Source organism: Haplochromis burtoni, unplaced genomic scaffold (genome assembly GCF_018398535.1).
Source record: "Haplochromis burtoni strain Fernald_Lab_line unplaced genomic scaffold, NCSU_Asbu1 Contig_490, whole genome shotgun sequence".
NCBI lineage: Eukaryota > Metazoa > Chordata > Actinopteri > Cichliformes > Cichlidae > Haplochromis > Haplochromis burtoni.
In genome coordinates, this window is record NW_024582851.1 from 300,292 (window position 1) to 318,459 (window position 18,168).

General features: G+C 41.6%; 1 protein-coding gene across 1 annotated transcript; it reads left to right on the forward strand.

Annotated features, from left to right (window-relative positions):
• Positions 1 to 285: 285 nt before the first annotated feature.
• Positions 286 to 8,137, forward strand: hoxb1a (homeobox B1a). The gene is made up of 2 exons (XM_005947099.2): positions 286 to 5,443; positions 6,699 to 8,137. Exons 1-2 carry the CDS (start codon positions 4,621 to 4,623, stop codon positions 7,043 to 7,045), a joined length of 1,170 nt encoding a protein of 389 aa, XP_005947161.1. The 5' UTR covers positions 286 to 4,620; the 3' UTR covers positions 7,046 to 8,137.
• The last annotated feature ends 10,031 nt before the right edge of the window (positions 8,138 to 18,168 follow it).

Here is an 18,168-nt window from a genome sequence, read left to right on the forward strand (position 1 = left end):
GTTACCTAATGTGTGCCACTAGAGGTCAGTTTTTGTGTTTTACTGTATGGTGTGTTTATGAGACTGTATTTAACCTCCTAGGACCTGGCGTCCACATATGTGGACATCACATTTTGGGTTATTTAGACCAAAATACTGAATTTTGCTCTACAAGGGCCTGATATCCACTGACGAGGACATTATAGTGCTACTGTTCTATCAAAATTTTAAATGAATATCCTCATATGTGGCTCATTTTTCTTAAAAACAAAAATAAGGCAAAAAAAAAAATCTGGTAATTCTTTGTTTTTACATTCATCGGGCCCCAATATGTCCAAATATCAAAGAGAAATGAAAAATGCATGCAGTGGAAGAGTTCGGGTCTTAGGAGGTTAAGGTAGACACACATAATTAGTGTCAGGTGTTATTGGTCAGAAAGAGCAAACAGTCTGTTACCACTGCGCTGTTGTCATTTATGATAAATGAAACTGGATAAAAAGAACTGTTGAACAACAAATACAACCAATGGAATACAATAAAGATGTTAAATTGACAAGATAAGTATGGCTGGAGTTATTGGAGTGTGGCAAGTTTCATTCATAACAGTGGCATCGCGTCACCCCCACCATCGAACACCTCAGTGGCTTCAAGCATAGGTTTAGCCTCTGCTTGATACACCCAGCAGCTCTGTGAAGGCTGAGTGTATCAAGCTGAGTAACAGTGCTTCTACACTGCTACTCAGCATGGAAGCACGGATTATATCTATATCTATACATCTGATGATATATCTCAAACTCATCCTCTTGCTCAAGCTCCATCCCCACCAGAGAGGTGACGTTCTATGTCCCAAGAGTCAGCCTCAACAGCCAGAGATTGGATTGCCAGGCCTTCACTGCTTCGCTGCCCAACACATGTTGCACCTGACCCATATGTGACCCATGTTGTGTCTTATGTGGGTGGTGAGCAATGAGGAGTAAGAAAGAAATACAGGTTGATCACAACTGCCTTAGTGAATGAATTATATTAGCCAATTTTTACTATAATTTGGTGGAATGGTAAGTGGTGGTTTAGTTGAAGCTAAATAAAAAAGAGCCTATGCTGTGGCTTCACTTTCCTCGTGTTTTAATTTTCTGTGTTTATTCAAAAATAGTAGTACTTTTTACTTAGTTTGCACATTTACACCACATTTACACCTGCTTACTAGATCATGTGGCATTATCATGTGTTAACAAAAAACTAACATTACAGAATTACATCGATGTAAAAAACTAAACATGGGGACACAGTCGAGTTTGACCAGTTGACCCCGCTCTCTCTCTTTTTCTTTCCTTTAGGCTCTCCACCACCCAGGCAGCAGTGTAGGCGTCATTTAATCTTTTTCTTGTCCTGGTCTATTCCTGCAGACATCCTGCCCACTCATTCTGCCTCTCTTTCCTTTCAGCCCCTCACTGATGATTAACCTCCCTCCTTGTCGCTCGCCCACGCCGCTCGTTCTGATTTCGTCATAGCGGCACGGCTGCAGTACGCCTGCTGTCAGGCACTTCACACAGGCTCTGGAGGGGAAAAATTGATGATGGGTTCATTGGAGGCAGTTATAATGGAGGCTAATGACCAATGAGAATGTGTCCAGGCTGTGAAGTACACACTTGAGGAACAAATGTTTAATACATATGAATGTAAGAAATGAAGAGATGTTGTTCCCTTTTCTCCTTGAAAGCATATAACAAAAACATAGAAAGACTAAAATGAATTAAAAGTCCTATTCTGAAACATTTCCACTGAAAAGACTTCTTCCAAAAAACCTCAACGATTGCACAGTTGTAGGCCGTTGATATATACACATGTACACACACGCACACACAGAAAGTACATTGTGTTGTCATCCTTGCTTCCTGCTCTGCTGGACCAGCAGGATTTGGCCCACTAAAATGCCTCCTGTCTACTTTAACCTCATTTGTGTAACAGATCAGTTCATTCATTCAATTAGCACACACTCTCACACGGGCACCTGCACATGCACATTCACTCATCGGAAATCTATGGCTTCCCAATGCAATTGTTGAAAAGTAAACTGACTCCCATAAGTCCCTTGCAATTGAGCTTTCTGATCAATAGGAGCCCTTTAATCCATAGAAAGATTTTTTCTGTCCTGTCGAGAGAAATGTTTGTTATAAAAAACAGCTAACTTTACCCCAAAATGGCTAAACGTGTTCCTAGTGTTTAAGTTATATTTTATGTGATATATGTATGTGTGTATTAGTTGGCTCATAAATACGCATTCTGTAAGTGCATAAGTGGCTGTTACAGGAAGACAACGAGTCAGTACACCATCCACATACAGATAAATGTCAGAGCTGAACAGCTGGTGCTCAGCACAGTGTCACGCCTTATCCAGTAATTTGCTCATCACATATTGCATTGTAGCTAATAGTTGATCTCTAGTAGACACTGCATAGGTAACCTAATTCATTTTTTTCAAGTATTTTTTGTAGACCTGTTCACAACAACAGTCATCCCATTATCGGTATGCTGTAAGATAAGACAATGCAATATTTTGGAAAACCAAATATTGTATTCCTTTAAGCAAACACGTGCAGAGGTGGGGAAGAAGAACTCCCTTATAACCTGGTAGCACCAGATTCAGAGAGGAGCAGCCATCTGTTATGGACAGTTGGGGGTTGAGGGACAAGAAAATACAGAAAAGACATATATATTTACTATGTCAATGAACAGTTTTTTGCTGGCATTGGTAGTTGCTTCAGTTCTTCATCTCAAACTTAAGATGTGTTTTACCTGACACCTATCCACTCCTCATCAACACAAGTGACAGAATTGTTATTAACATGCCAAGGATAAATGAAGTCAATTACTGTTTCTTAATGTAAAGTTGTTTTCACACATGAACTTCTGTCAATTTGTGGAAAATCAGGTTGAAACACTTTCCATAGATGCCTTTCCTCACATTTAAAGAGTCTCCCTTTACAGTATTGCATATACGCCATGTGGTGAGGGAAAGAGAGCTATCTAAGTAGAGTATGCAGTAAGTCAGAACTAGAGTCTTCAATGCTGAAATCTAATTTTGAAATAGATGATTGTAATTTGTGTCACCTGAGGGGTTTTTTACAGAGCAGCTGAGGTGGCGCAGGGTTTAGGAAGCCTTCAAACACTAAGGAGCTATGTTAAAAGATAATTCTAAGTTCTTTCAATATGGACCCTATATTACTTGCTACAAATAAGCACAATAACATGAACAAGGTTTATTTTGAGGAAATTTAAATGAGAACAAACAGTTACATCACTTACCAAACACATTTCCTGTTTTAGCACTCTCTTTGTCTATTGGTTTTATTGTTACATGCTCAGTGTTATTGTAATGCCTGCTTCCAAAAAAGGGAGCTATATCACTGTCTTTTTTTCCGTCCACATATACAGTAGGTTTGGATATACCCAAAGGCTCAACAGTGGACTGTGAATTATCACTGACTTTGATGTGGTGTTGTTCTGTGTTTCTGAATTACAATTTATACTGGAGTGCAATGTTATACTAGCTGAGCATGGACAAAACTATAATAAATTTGATTTTTTTTTATTGTGTAGTAGATGTAGAACCAGTATTACTTGTTGTATTAATATTTAATAAAGGGATAGTAGCATGGTACCAGTGTACTGTATTTAGTTTGTTTAGTTTCAGTCTTCTTTCTTTGAGCTTTTTGCAGGAAGGAGGTCTGGAAGCTGCAGGCCGGCTCACAGGTCCTCTTTTATTCTCTGCCTCTCTCTTTGCTCTGACAGATCCGTGCTGATATCAGATTGATGGGCCGGTTTGATTGAAGTCTCTTTGTCGTGCTAATGTCACCGCGAGTGATGGATGAGGCAAATGGGCCAACTCAACGCGCGTGCGTGCAAACTCGACTCCAGAACCGAAAGAAAGAGCCTCTCCCCTCCTCCCGTACACACACACACACACACACACGACTTCCCTCGCTCCCGTGACCAGCTAACAAACTTCTGGCCTCCGGTCACCATAGGCGACGAGCCACGTGACCTGCCATGGAGGTAAGAAAAGGAGTGACACGGTAAAACGGAGAGAGGGAGACAATTGAAGAGCAAGAGCCAGAGAAAATTGAAGAATTTGAAGAAAAAAAGACAGACTTTAGGAAGACTGGGTGTAACCTGTGTGAAGCTGAAAATGTGACTGTATTCTTTTCAGTCCTCTCCCGTTGTTTTCCACTGTCACTGGCGAGCCTTTGAAACACAGGTTGAGTTACTGATAGAGTAGGGCCTTTAAAACACACACAAACTGCAGCAGACCACATGTGTTTCTGGTTTGGAGAAGTAAAGCCTTCGCATTTTTTCATTCACATTGGAAATGTCTACAGTTTTTTACTTGTAATGTAATTTTGTCGCGACTTTTTTTTATTACTTTAAGGGTTTTTCAATTAAAAAACCAACACGATTTTTGTACTGCTTTTTGCACACAACAGGGAGATTCTATATCATACTGCCGACTATAGGAACAACTTTCAAATGGATTTTTTAGTTATTTGATTTTTGCTTTTCAACGAATTTCTATTAACCTCGGTCGTGTTTCTTGCTGATAACAAGTCGAGACATTTTACCAATTCCCTGGTGCTTCGAGTCTGCATGGACAACATGAACTCCTTTGTGGAATACTCTATTTGTAACCGACAACCAACTGGCATTTATTCTGCGCCTAAATCTGGATACCACCATCATCACCTGCACCATCACCTTCCCCTGGATCAGCGTCAGGGATTCCCCGTGAGCATCCAAACAGGCCTCAGCGGTTCTCCTGTCCCCGGGTCCAGAAATGATAACAGAGACGTAGGAGCGAGTTATACCGCGGATGGAGGGATGTACGTGGGCGTTGGGGCGGACACCGCCAGCGGAGGAGTAAGTCAGCATCATCAGCAACATCCTCCTCAACATCACGAACAGCATACGCACAGCGGCTACCAACATCCAACACATCACCCTCAGCTTCACCAGAGCCAAAGCCTGCAGAGTGTAATACCTTCTCCTTATAGTAACGGCTGCAACACGGGGGCCTATGTGGGCCAGGCATGCACCACAAACTCGGAGTATGTTGCTGCCACAGGCGCACCAAACTCCGTCCATCCGCAGTATTTCATGGAGGATTCTTTGGCCTCCACCTACTGTCATCAATCAAGCTTCCACAACTCGGCCTCAACTGTCGGCCCCAGTTACAGCTCTCTTACCGGGGTCTACTGCGGGCCTCAGCGCACCCTTGCTGGGTCACAGTACCCGCAGCAGATCGGTGGGGGGGTTCTTGACGCAGGAGGCTACCTGGAGCTTTCGCCTGGGGAAGGCTACGGGGAGCTGCCGGTATCTCAGGATCGTGAAAGAGGGGACGATGAGGTCCAGCAGGCCGGGCAGGGGCAGACCTTCGACTGGATGAAGGTGAAGAGAAATCCACCGAAGACAGGTGAGAGAGGGTTCACTTATCCGTTTAACGTCTTAATAAAACCTTATCGTGAGATTAAGTCTGCAGTCCGTCAAAAGTTTCGTATAATACTATAGCATGTTTTTCATATGAAATGCAGTCACAAATAAATGCATGAATAAACAAACAGAGTGGGGGAATTCGTTTTAAGACGGTCAATGAGGAGTGAATGTAGCTTGAATGCAGTCAGGAGCATAATTTGTAGATCAGAACTTTATGGTACAGAGAACAACATTGTTTGAGCGAAATGATTTTTACAACATTATTTTATCCTTTCAGAGAAAATACATCATATTTTTACTACTACTTTCTTTGTGCGGATGGCAGGATTTTATTTTTTTTTATTTTTATTTTTTTACTTATCTTAATTACTCAAATCGTCAAAGAAGAGGAAAGAGAGAAAGAAAAAAACAACAGTTGTGGTTTTCCAACATAAATAAGGCCCATAATGAATTACAGCAATTCGTTATTGCGAGCACTTAAAAAGAAGACAGAAGTTCCCATATAAAAAAAAAAGATTGCTGGTTAATACCATCCAGCACGACTAATGGTCACAGATAAATTAGGCCTTTAAATAATTTCACTTTAAATAACTGGTAGAACAGATGTTGAAAAACTGATATATGAATACACTGTATTTTTATTAACAGAGTGCTTTGTTGCATTTAGGAACGCTTTGGACTTTATTACTGTGACACAGTTAATTGAATGGCACTAAAAGTACAAATCAGAGTCGTTTTCGGACTTCACTATGCAGTCGTATCTGTAGATACTTTGGTCTGGGTCAGCTGAGCCCAGGAGTGTGAGCTCTCTCTCTCTCTCTCTCTCTGTGTGTGTGTGTGTGTGTGTCTTAATGATTACAGCAGACAGGTTATTTCTCCGTTGGAAGTCTTTCCTGCTTTGTTATCTTTAAAAGCAGCCCCTCCATTAACCAGCTCCACCACCAACACCGACACCCCCGTGCTGTTTCTCCATCCCTCCTTAGGTCCACTGATGTCCTTCACTGCTTGTGTTTTTTAAACCTCATCTTTGTGATGCACTTTGTATTTATTTTGATGTAATTTAATAAATTATGGATATCAAACCACAAACCAAACTCTGACTAAAGCTAAATATATCTCTATTTTCTAATTAATAGCGAACACATCTAGCTCCAGTAACAACGAGCGTTTTTCTCATTACACGTACAAGTAAAACATAAAACATTCGTCTAACAGCTTGTCCATCTCTCTCGCAGTCAAAGTGGCCGACTACGGTCTTGCCCACAACAACGCCATGCGCACCAACTTCAGCACGAGGCAGCTGACGGAGCTGGAGAAGGAGTTCCACTTTAGCAAGTACCTGACGCGAGCGCGGCGCGTGGAGATCGCCGCCACGCTCGAGCTCAACGAGACGCAGGTGAAGATTTGGTTCCAGAACAGACGCATGAAGCAGAAGAAGCGCGAGCGAGAAGGCGCCACCGCGTCTGCGCGGCCATTCTCCTCCTCTTCCGGTACCGGCAGCAGCTTGAACAAGGAGCTGGAAGACACTGACCGCTCTTCCGCGTCTACGTCTCCAGGCGCGTCCCCGAGCTCGGAGACGTAATCTGGCTTTGTACCACTGTGATACACCCATCAACCCATTCTTAAAAGACTGCCTGTTGAACAGATTTTCTAAGTCCCAGAATTCTATAATGGCCGACCACCCATTCAGATGGACTTTTATGCCTCATGTACATGAACATGGAGAAAATAAGTTCTCAGTGCATTTTAGGGAAAGAAAAAAATGTATATTAGTGACATAATTGACAGTTACATACAGTAAGTGCACTGATTTGACAAACTAATGGCACTTATGCCATGGAGATAACAGAAAATGCATAAAAATATCTGATTATAGATTTTGATACAAACTGGATGAGGGGAGCAGTTATTGTTGGGTCTTTTAGTGAAACTCATTCATGTAGATGATGATAATGACGATGGCATCTTTATATGATCAATCTTTCAGTCTGATGGGGGGGCGTACAGTTCTTTTAATAGTTTAATATTGTTTTAGGGGAAAAAAAATCTATTTTAGTCATTCTGTTATAGCATTTAACTTTCTATATTTAAAAAAGTCAATCCCATAAAATTTGCTTTTACTATGTCACTAAAACTCACCTAAAAGCCTTCATGAATGCTGCAAATGTAAATGATCTCGGGGAGATATATACAAAACTGTGAAGATGATGATGTGGGTTCTGAGCTATGTTGGTAACACAGGAAGCCTAATGATGAGAATATAGTGCTATCTGGTACACTTTGAACATACTTTTTTCCCTGTTTCTTACTGTTTCTAGTGTTGGCCTACATGTGTCTTCCTATGCAGCTCTGGTCTTTGCACTATGTGACTACAGGGTGACACTTTCAGACAGAAGATACATGAAGCTGGAATGTTATGTTTCTTCAGGTTTTATGAGCATTTACAAAAGCTGTGATTCTTCTGCAGTCTGATTTAGAATATAAACATGTCAGTTAGATTCAGGTTAATGTAGAGTGTTTGTTTGTGTGCACTTAAAAGGACAGGGTTTAGGGAAACTACTGAACTTAAGATGAAGAGTGGAAGTGTTTAATTTTTACTGACTGGGTCCTTGCCATTGAGAATAACTTATTGGATGTGTTGTTTATATTTTTGATTCTAGATAATATGTCTGTGTGTGTGTGTGTGTGTGTGTGTGTGTGTGTGTGTGTGTGTGTGTGTGTGTGTGTGTGTGTAATAGGGGGGTAAGGTTCCTTTTCCAGACAAAATGATTTCACATAAAGTGATTCACTCCTAAATATGACTTTAGAAAAATAAAATTGTGTTTGGAATCTCCCTTCGCCTGTACCCATTCCAGTACCAGATAATTTTATCCAAGCAGATCATGTTTACATTGTTCAGGAGTCTGTTTTCCTGAACAATGGCTGGGTTTGATGTCAGCCTGTACCCTGAACTGACAATGATGTGACTGATTTTTTCTTATATTGTTTTTAAATGAGAACAGGGTTCATTTTAGTTCTGCTGCCTTGAAGAGACTCTCAGTGATATTTCTGCCTCCTTTTCTACTTTGAGCTACCTCATAAAATTATTTTGTTGATTAAGAGTTGATTCTTTCTTTTTAAACTGACCGTGAAGTGTCTAATGCATGCATGTCAAATTCCTTTTAATTAATGGAGTGCACACAGCCCAATTTGACCTCAAGTGGACCAAAAAAGTGAAACTGTTGCATAAAAATCTGCAAAAAACCCCTCCAAAAGGCTGGATTTCATTCTGCTTTCAGATTGAATGAACGGTGGATTTACAAGACAGATGATATACAGCTTGTTGTAAGAAAAATATGTCCTAAATTCCATATATCTAAGTTTTTCCACATCTAGTCAGTCTACTCGCACACATGGAAAAAATGAAGCCCAAGAGGCCATGAGAAGGCTATAAAACTGAAGATAATTCAGCTCTGTGGCTTGGAAAAATTTAAATAAGCACTCTGATGACTTAATGACTTGTAACACACTGCTCTCTTTTGAAAATACAGTAAAACATTCCAAAATTCCTCTATTTTCACACATTGCAAAGTCATAAGGTATGCTTATACTCTTTGGCTGTTATTTGGACACATTGGCCAAACATTTGACACCAGTATGTGTATGATATGAATTGATTGGTTCTTCACTCATAGATAATACTGTTTTGTTTTTGTTTGTTTGTTTGTTTGTTTGTTTGTTTATTTGTTTCAATTTTAAGACTGTATCAGAGTGCTGAATACATCAGAAAAGTCTCAGGAAAACCACTTAAAGGTATGAAACTGGATTTCCATCTGTCTAAACTCAGGAGATGCCAGAGGTCCACATTTATGTTTAATATTGTTGTTTTTGATTTGAGGAAACAATCCCACCAGTGTTCTTATCATTTCAGAATGCTAATCATGTGTGTTACATTCATAAATTAATTAATAACAATTTACTGTACCAAAAGCGTAGGACAGCCCCTAGAACCCAAATGACTGCGCTAATCCAGTAGTTAATCCCAAATCTGTTTCCATAATAGCTAATTCATGAGCCAAGAGGAACGGGAAATGCAGTGCGGAAATGGATTTTCAGATGAGGAGTGGAATCACCATTTTAAATGTCAAAAATAAATCTTTGATTCCTTTATCCAATTATTTATTTATTTTTTCATATATTTAAAAATCAGGTTTTTTTATTTAGAACTCAAAATTGCCTTTTGAAAATCTGTTTTCACTGAGAATTAATTTTTTTTTAAATGAAATTCATTTTGGATTTAAAGTATTTATTAATGGATTAATAATTCATTTTAAAAAATTTGAATGATAAATAGTGTTTTTATTTTAAATTAAATTATTTAAGGAAATAAAATGAATAAAAATGAATTTGTAAATTAATGAGCAAATACATAGTTTATCGTACAATTCAATATTTAGGCTTCTTTTTTTCAATGAGCATGACTCTTCTGGTCCTCCATACAGAAGAAGAAATACATCACTTCTGTATAATTTAGTTTAAAGTGGTTACATTTAATGAAAGATTTTAAGTTAAAATTGAGAACCTAAGAGTGCAAAAAGAAAGATGTGATTTAAACCATGGAACAGTCATCATTATAATGTTTTTAGTTTGAAATTGAAAGTCTTCTGTCTTTAAAAAAATAACTGAAAGTCAGTTTTTTCTTTTGGCTTGAAAGTTTTATTGCAGACCATAACATAAAGAGTAGGATGATATAAATAACATAAATGTATATGTCTATTAAAAATGCTTTGCACAAAACATCATGGAGAGAGCTTTATGCATTTCAGTCGCAGGCTTTCCTTCAATCACAGGGCCGCATTGCCAGTGGTTGAATCCACCTTCCTCCACACAATGAGGAATATTACAGACCTTTGTGGGTGGATAGCTCTATCTAAAGGTGACCCTCTGGGATATCTAAACATGTAAACAGACTCCTCATCACCTTCTCATCACTCCTGTTCTAAAGATTCTTCTCCTAGAGGCTAACTGGGAAACTCAGTCATCGCTTCATGACAAATAAAGATTAGACAGAAGCCACTCACAGATCCTTTTTACAGCACTTCAACTTCCCCAGCTGAAAAAGTCCCATCAGACAAGATACTTGCAGATCTGAAAATTGCTTTATGCACCATCCCCACCACCAGTCTCACTGAAACCATTGAGCTCAGATATGACTCTGCCACAGCAAACCAAGAAGAACTTGGTATAAAACCAAGGATGCGTGTAGAGAAAGCCCGCATGGATAACAAGGCTGGGAGCCAGAATCAGAGAAACTCAGAAGGATATGAGAATAGAAGAATAATCCTTTAATTGTCCCACAAGGGGAAATTTGGTTGCATATTAGTAAGCTAACTGAGCTGTAGAGGGTCATGGATGAATAAGAAGTAAAATGTCCATGACTGAGGTACTAGAAACTGCCAAACAAAGTCTCACAGCCCTTGCCATAGGCTGAGGAGATATACCAGAGAAGCAGAGGCCAAGAGAATAAATGGCCTGTGCTCCATACATGCATCCAGGGTGCATTATCAGGTACAAGTAAAAAGTAATACAAGGTCAGATGCACCTATTGCTGAAAATGACTAAAACTTGAAAACATCTGTGAGAAAGAGGTGTCACACATTGTCAACCCATTGTTTAACCGTACACTGGTGCAGTGGGTCCTAGGTTCCTCCTTCCCAGGACTTGTCCCCATGGTTGCCTGACCTAACTTGAATTGAAGACATTTGGGACATTATGTTTTAGTCTATCCGATGCCACCAGCTTGCACCTGAGATTGTCAAGGATGGTCAATGGTCCATCATCGATCATCTCATTAGGAAGATGTCCCAACCTTGTCAGGCATGCAAGCACGTTGGGGCATGTGATGGCCAAACCCGTGGCCACACTCTAAAGTCGGTAACTTTTGTATTTTCATTCTTCATTTTGAACATAGTAATACATTTTAGTTGCCAATAACTTTATTGATTGGTTTGGTTACATTTGTTCTATTTGTAAGCGCGCACATTTAGTTTACTTATGTATTCATACTACTTCATTTCTTTGCTTTCTGACTAACCTTTGTCTTTTTATTTCTTACCTGCCATCATCACTGGGAGTTGCTGGACAAAAGATGGTAGCCAGGGTTTGAAACCATTAAATACAAAGGAAGATAATTGGACCACACCACCACTTCCTGCTGAAGGGGGGAATGTGTGTTTTCTTTACTTTAAAAACAAAGTATTTGTATTTAATTAAATATTTGAGTTTAGGGTTTAATGGGGTTTTTGATTTTCTTTTTTGGTGTTTAGTTTATTAACAAACCAGATTGTACTGCATCGTTTGTGATTTATGATTGTGTTTGTTTGTTACCCCTCATGTGTCACAATGGTCTGATCAGCCATTATATATACCCTTGTATGTCATTTCATGTTTAGGTCAATTATGTATGTTTGGGCAGTCATTTGGTTTGTTAAGGTTGCAGTCTGTGCCTGAGTTCAGTTTTGTTTCTTTGACCTCTTTTACGAGCTCAACATTTATTAGTTTTGTAAATCTAATTTTTGGGGGTTAAATAAATGGAAACTATATTTTTCTAATAATTCCTGGGCTCCTCCTGTTTTTCAACTCGGTCCATCACAGGGCAATATGAACTATTGAGTATTATTGAGTATTATTGTAGGGTCTTTATTATTATTATTATAAATTGAATTGAACTGAATTCCATTTTGAGTTGCAAAATGGCATCATTTTTTCACTTTGATTTTTTTGGGGTGACTTCTAAGTTTCATTTCCATCAAACAATGTGGGATCCCTTTAATTTCTAAGGCCATATGAGCATAGGTATCCTGCATGATTTTTTTCCCATTGAAATTGGATTGGATGTCTTTACTAAGTGTTCCTTTAATGAATATGAGCACCGTATCAGTTTGTTAACGAGTTAGTGTGATCTCACAGGAAAAGAGTTTAATTCAGGGCATGCAGTTATTATGTTGAAATAATGTAAAATACCTAACAGTAGGAGAATTACTCAAATTATGAGCCACTGTTTTAGTTTCCTTATCTCAGTATAGTGTCCAAGTCTAAACAAAGAAGACAGTCTCATGCATTAGATGTTTAATTTCCTACCAATTTCTTGCAAACATGATTTTGATACTATAGTTAAATTGGTGAAGCAGGACAAAAATATTGTGCTTTAGCAGATGAAGTGACAAATAACGAGATAAGAGTGTATGTAAGAGAGAGAAATGAAAGAAAGACCTCAGCAAAGAGTGGAAATTCTTTCATGATGACCTCACTGGGGCTGACCTCAAACTCCTGTTTTACTTTCCACAACTCATCTCAAGTTCAACACACTGTCTGCTGCTGTGTTCAGTATGTGTTTGTGTGTGTAATGCCTTCATAAAAAGCAGTGAAAAATAAAGTGGAGCAGTTACAGTTCAAGAGTTCACATTCTCATTCAAATTGAAGACAGCATGTGCAGGCACCCACAATCTTACCCCAAACAAAGAGCTATAGTGTGTCATAGTGCTTCACGTTAAAATTCCTCTACATGCTCTGTTTTTTCTAACCAGCCAAGTGATCAGTATTACTTTGGTTTTTGATCAATCTAAATTCACTTTTTGAAAAAAGTTTGTGGTCTGACCAATTAGAGCCAAACAGTGGGATGTGTATTCACAGTATACATCAATATGTTTTTAAATTATTCAGCTGATCAACATAACATAACCTCTTCTTCTTCTTGGTTGTTGGTTAGACAATAGTGATTGCATTTGAGAAAGTCCTGACACCTTTCTACCGGGGAACATGAAGTAAGAGTTCGTCACTTTAAAAAAATATTTTTATAACAATAATAGTGGTGTTATAAGCATTGCCTAACAGCAAGAAGGTCATGGGTTCAAATCCACCAGCAGGCTGTGTAGAGTTTGCTCGTCTGTGTGGGTAGTTAACTTTCCTCCCACAGTCTAAAGAGGTTAACTGATGACTCTAAATTGACCATAGGTATGAATCTAGGTCTGTCAGCTTGGGATAGATGGATAGATGGCCACTTATTCTTGCCTACATTTTAATATGTTTTTATAATGTACCTTCAAGCAGTAATTATATTATGCACCTTGAGGCAACTGTTGTTGTGATTTGGTGCTATATTAATAAATAAAACTGAACTGAATAGTTTATAATCACTTTGATTTTTATATCTATTTTGATAAGGCTTTCAGAAATAAACAAATACAATAAATAAATGAGAGCAAACTGAAGTAAGATTTTAGTGTTTATGACGTGCTAAGTTAAATGTGTGTGTGTGTGATAGAGAGAGAGAGAAAGAGAGAGACAGTGCAGTGGTGAGTATGTGTGCTGGTTTTTATCTGTAGGGGTCATCCGGAGTTCAGTAGTTCTCCTCCTTAGCTCTGTCCACAGAGAAGCATGTGAGCCCTGCAGAGTCAGCCTGTTGACTCAGTGCTGCTGCTCTGAAGAAAAATAAGTCTGGCATCATTCCCCCAATAAATCATTTGAAGGTGAATCTTCTTAAGTTCAGTGGAGTTTCCCCCAATCTGCACAATCTACTATCTTGTCAGACTGAAGAAAGCTAAAAATAAATTCCCCAATGTTCTCGGCGGCAGCCAGGATCAAATAACAGCTGAGATTGTACAAATATAGTAATGACCAATCTAGCCTACTGTAATCTGTAACTAGTAGACAGAAACAGACTTATATAAGCTGAACAGATAAACCAAAATTAAGTTCCAAAATTCGTTCTTGTTTTTTTTTTTGTTTTTTTTGCCTGTCCCGTTTGGCTCTTTTGCCATCAGAATTGTTGTCTAAAGGCAAACAAAGATGCCCAACGGATTTACTTTACCAAATTGACCATCCCAGCCTTGCCATAATGGTCCATTTGATTCACCTTTTATTGTTTATTTTATTTTCACTTGCTGAATACGGGACAGACTTGACTGGGGGAAAGAAGGGGAGAAAGAAAGAGGGAAAGAGAAACAGCTGAGAGCGCGCACTCGTAGGTCACTTAGCTGAGCTAATGGCCAACTTCCTGTGTGGTAGTGGTCAGGAGCATCACAATAAAAAGTATTGAACCCATGTGCCTGCTTACATAGAATGGAGGAGAAAATATAAGATAACTGATATTGACAAGCAGATAGCTACTAAGAGATTAGTACAGTCTGAGAGACATGAAAAGAGCAGGCAAGAGATAGTAAAGTGAGAGTGGTCATTAGAGAATAAAGGAGACAATCACGGAATACTACTTATTTTCTTGGGGGTCCGTTGGGGATGCAGGACCGTCCGAGGTCGATTAGAATATACACGGTGTCTCTCGGTTAACTAGCATGGTGGTCAGTCGTGTATGATAAAAATATGACAGTGACTAATAGCTCAAACAGATCTCTGACACTCAGTTATTGAGGGGCACAGAGCCTAACGATAAGAAAGCAACCATTGCTTGCCTTAGTTGCCGAGTTAGGGGCGATGAGCGAAACAGTGGTGTTACGGGCCCTGGGTTGCTGTCCTATGATCTGCGCGCTGTGTTACATACTCGGAGATCCCTTTCGCTTTGTAGGATACTCTGCTAGCGGTGCAGTGTGATGCGGTTAGCTCGTGTGAGCCGTGTTCTCAGTTTGTTTTTTGAGAGTTGCTTGTTGATTGCTCATCTCATTCATGTCAGTAGCGGTACTGAGTGGCATAGCCGGTTGTATGGTGTGGCGATGTCCTAAGGCTCCATGATTGGCTCTTGCCAGGATATTGCATTTCGAACCTCAGCCCTTGGTGGAGATGACTGTTCCTAGAGGCTGTCATGTGACGCCATATCGCGCAGACCATAGAGAGTAAACAGAGCGGGCAGCCGTCTCTTTGCGGCGTCATTCGTTGCGCCAGGAGAGCTAGACGCAGGGCGCTTCGGTTCTATGTTTCTCACGCGGGTCACATCCCTCAGGCCAGGCCTCTTCTACGGTGCCTCTGCAGTCGGTAGTGAGGGGAGTTTGGCAGTGACGCGCCATGCTGCTAAGTGTCCGGAGCAGAAGCCAGGGGGAGTTGCAGTGACGCGCCCGTGAGCTCCGCCGGCAGCCAGCTGCCCTGAGTGACCGAGCCCCAGGCCGAGAGGCCGGGGGCACCCCACCTCCGAAGTGGCCCGAGCGAGCCGTCCAGGCCCCGATAAGCGGCCGCCAAGGAGTGAGCAGGTGTGTACCTGACGCCCATCCCCGGACACAAAGAACCACCAACGCACCGATGTCTGAGGGGAGTCCGCCACTGGCAGGGGAAGTGGTGGTAGGGGGAGATAGGCCTCCAAACCTTGGAGGGCCTGAGATGTCCCCAGAGAGGTGGCGCCTGACACCCAACCTGACATATAGACACAGACATACAGGCACACACAGATACAAACATCCATTCCCACCCTCATGCTCTCATATGCACTTACTCCACACTCAACCAACGTGGAGACAGACATAAAGAGACGTTGTACACACGATCACACTCCCCAAGCGTACTCTACAAACCGGGTCTAGGTCCCCCGCCCCTGGAGGGGGGAACTGCACCCAGACCCAGGTGGTGTTTCCCTTTTCCCTGCGGTGGGGGGAGGCAGACCGCCCCGACTCCGCAGCAGCAGGAAGGCTCCACACTCCAGACCGCAGTCGGACGGCCAACTCCTCCTCCTAGCCCCCCCGCTCCAGCAGGTCGCAGAGAATCGGGGGTGAGAGAAGACTCCAAACCTCCCTCCACCCGCTCATTGTAGTGTTGATGCATGTGTGTTCTAAGGTGCATTTAAAACCCAGGAGGGCATGGAGCTACCTGCCAGAGAGCAGCAGGTAAGCGCATGGTCCCTCCTGCTAGCCCTCAATGTCTACGTGTATTTAAAATTGAGAGGTGGGCAACGATCGCCAGGGGTGGAGGTGTACACCCTGATGGTACTTTGGACTCCGTGTATCGTGCCCACCCCCAAGATCCTATATGTATGTGTAATGAGAGTGTGAGTAATGTGAATGTCTAAGTTGTGGGATAAAATTGAGGCAGAGGCAGCCAGAAGGGGACAGAGGGGGGGGGGGGGGGGGGGGGGGGGGGGGGGGGCGGGGGGGTAGCCTCCTCTGCACCCTGGTGACACTACCCCTACTCCAAGGCCCTGCATGTGTGGGTGGTTGTGGTGGAGCGGGAAGAGGGAGGCAGCTGGAGATGGGGAGGGAAGAAGGGAGGGGCAAGTGACCCCTCCCTGGGGCCAGCTCCCCCGCTGACCCCAGTAGGCACCCCCATACTCCGCGACCCGCCAGGGAAAGGGGGCCCAGGCCCATCCAGACCGGGGCCCAGTGCAGCAGCGCCCCCGGCCCCACAGAGCCCGGGACAGTCCACCCAACCCCACCACAGAGAAAACTGCACCCACCCCACCATCCACTCATCTTCCAGACTACATAAGACAATAAACACCCAGGCTGAGATCTTCCTCCACCTCTCCTGTATCTCCCCCTCCTGCAGAGAGAGCCCTGAGGAGAGGAAAGCTCCTGCAAGATGTGACAATCTCCCCACCAGTTGAAGAGCCCCCCAGGTGGCTCGATGCACCGGCGGCACCCTGCTCCAGGGCTGGGCCCCCATGCACCCACCCGCCCACAACCCCGGCAACACACCAACCAGGACCCAAGCCCCCGAGGCCCGGTCCGGGTCCCCAGCCCAGAGACGGAGCGCCCCCAGAACCTCACGCCCATCCCGGACCCACCCAGGGGCAGCCAGGCTACCAGGTCAGTAAAAATTCGTTCTTGTTAAGATGCAAAAGCACTAACCACAGTGCTGTGGCTTAGTTTTTGAAAGCATCAGTCCATTAACAAAGAAGTCCTGTGTTCTAAACCCTGTAGTGCATCTTTGGAATCAGACAAACCTTTGGTGTTTGCTAGTAGTGACTAGGGAAACACATAAAAGAGGTCGTAAACAAGCACTGAATTTATTATTTTTACCCAAATAAGAATGAGCTTGTTCCATATTACAGTTTAAACTACAACAAATTTGGAGTCCACTCCGCATCCATCTCAGTGCCCCAGGAAAAAAAGGAAAAAGAAAAACAACATACTGGATTTTATAATGGATGAATTTACATTAAAAATCATTTAGCACCTTCCAACATGACATTGTGCAGCAGAGCGAACTAGATGTTTTATGAGAAAAGAACACTAAAAAAAGGAAGAAAGGCAAAAGGTCATGAAGGCAGAGTTGAAGTTTTTTTTTTAAAGTGTGCTTGTCAGCAGGCTGGAGGTTAGGGGGAGAACAGAGAGCAGAAGGTTATCTGGCCAGACATTCCTGTTCATCCAGTGCAAGAAAAAAAAACATGAGGATATTTCAATGGAAATTATGATTTCAAGCAAAAAAAACAAACAAAAAAACACAATTTAAGAATGTTTATGAAGTGCTTAAATTGGACATATTTGTTTATCAGAATACACAATACAGTTTTACAGCAGTGGTTTTCTGCACCACTTTGTCTTTTGTGTGGCAGACAGGGCTGAAAGCCTGAGAGTGTTTGGTTAACTGATGCTGTGTACTCCCTGACCCTGTGTCCTCATCACAAAGACACATACACTAGAGGCTGCATACTGTGTTAGCTTGAGATAAACAGATTATTGTGCCATGTTCTTTCAGAACTCTCTGCTCGATGTGTGTGTCTATCTATCTATCTATCTATCTATCTATCTATCTATCTATCTATCTATCTATCTATCTATCTATCTATCT

Bases quoted from the DNA above. Each gene is read 5' to 3' on its own strand.
- hoxb1a (XM_005947099.2), top strand. From the start codon at position 4,621: ATGGACAACATGAACTCCTTTGTGGAATACTCTATTTGTAACCGACAA. The intron at 5,444-6,698 runs GTGAGAGAGGGT...TCTCTCTCGCAG, and splicing joins GAGAAATCCACCGAAGACAG to TCAAAGTGGCCGACTACGGT.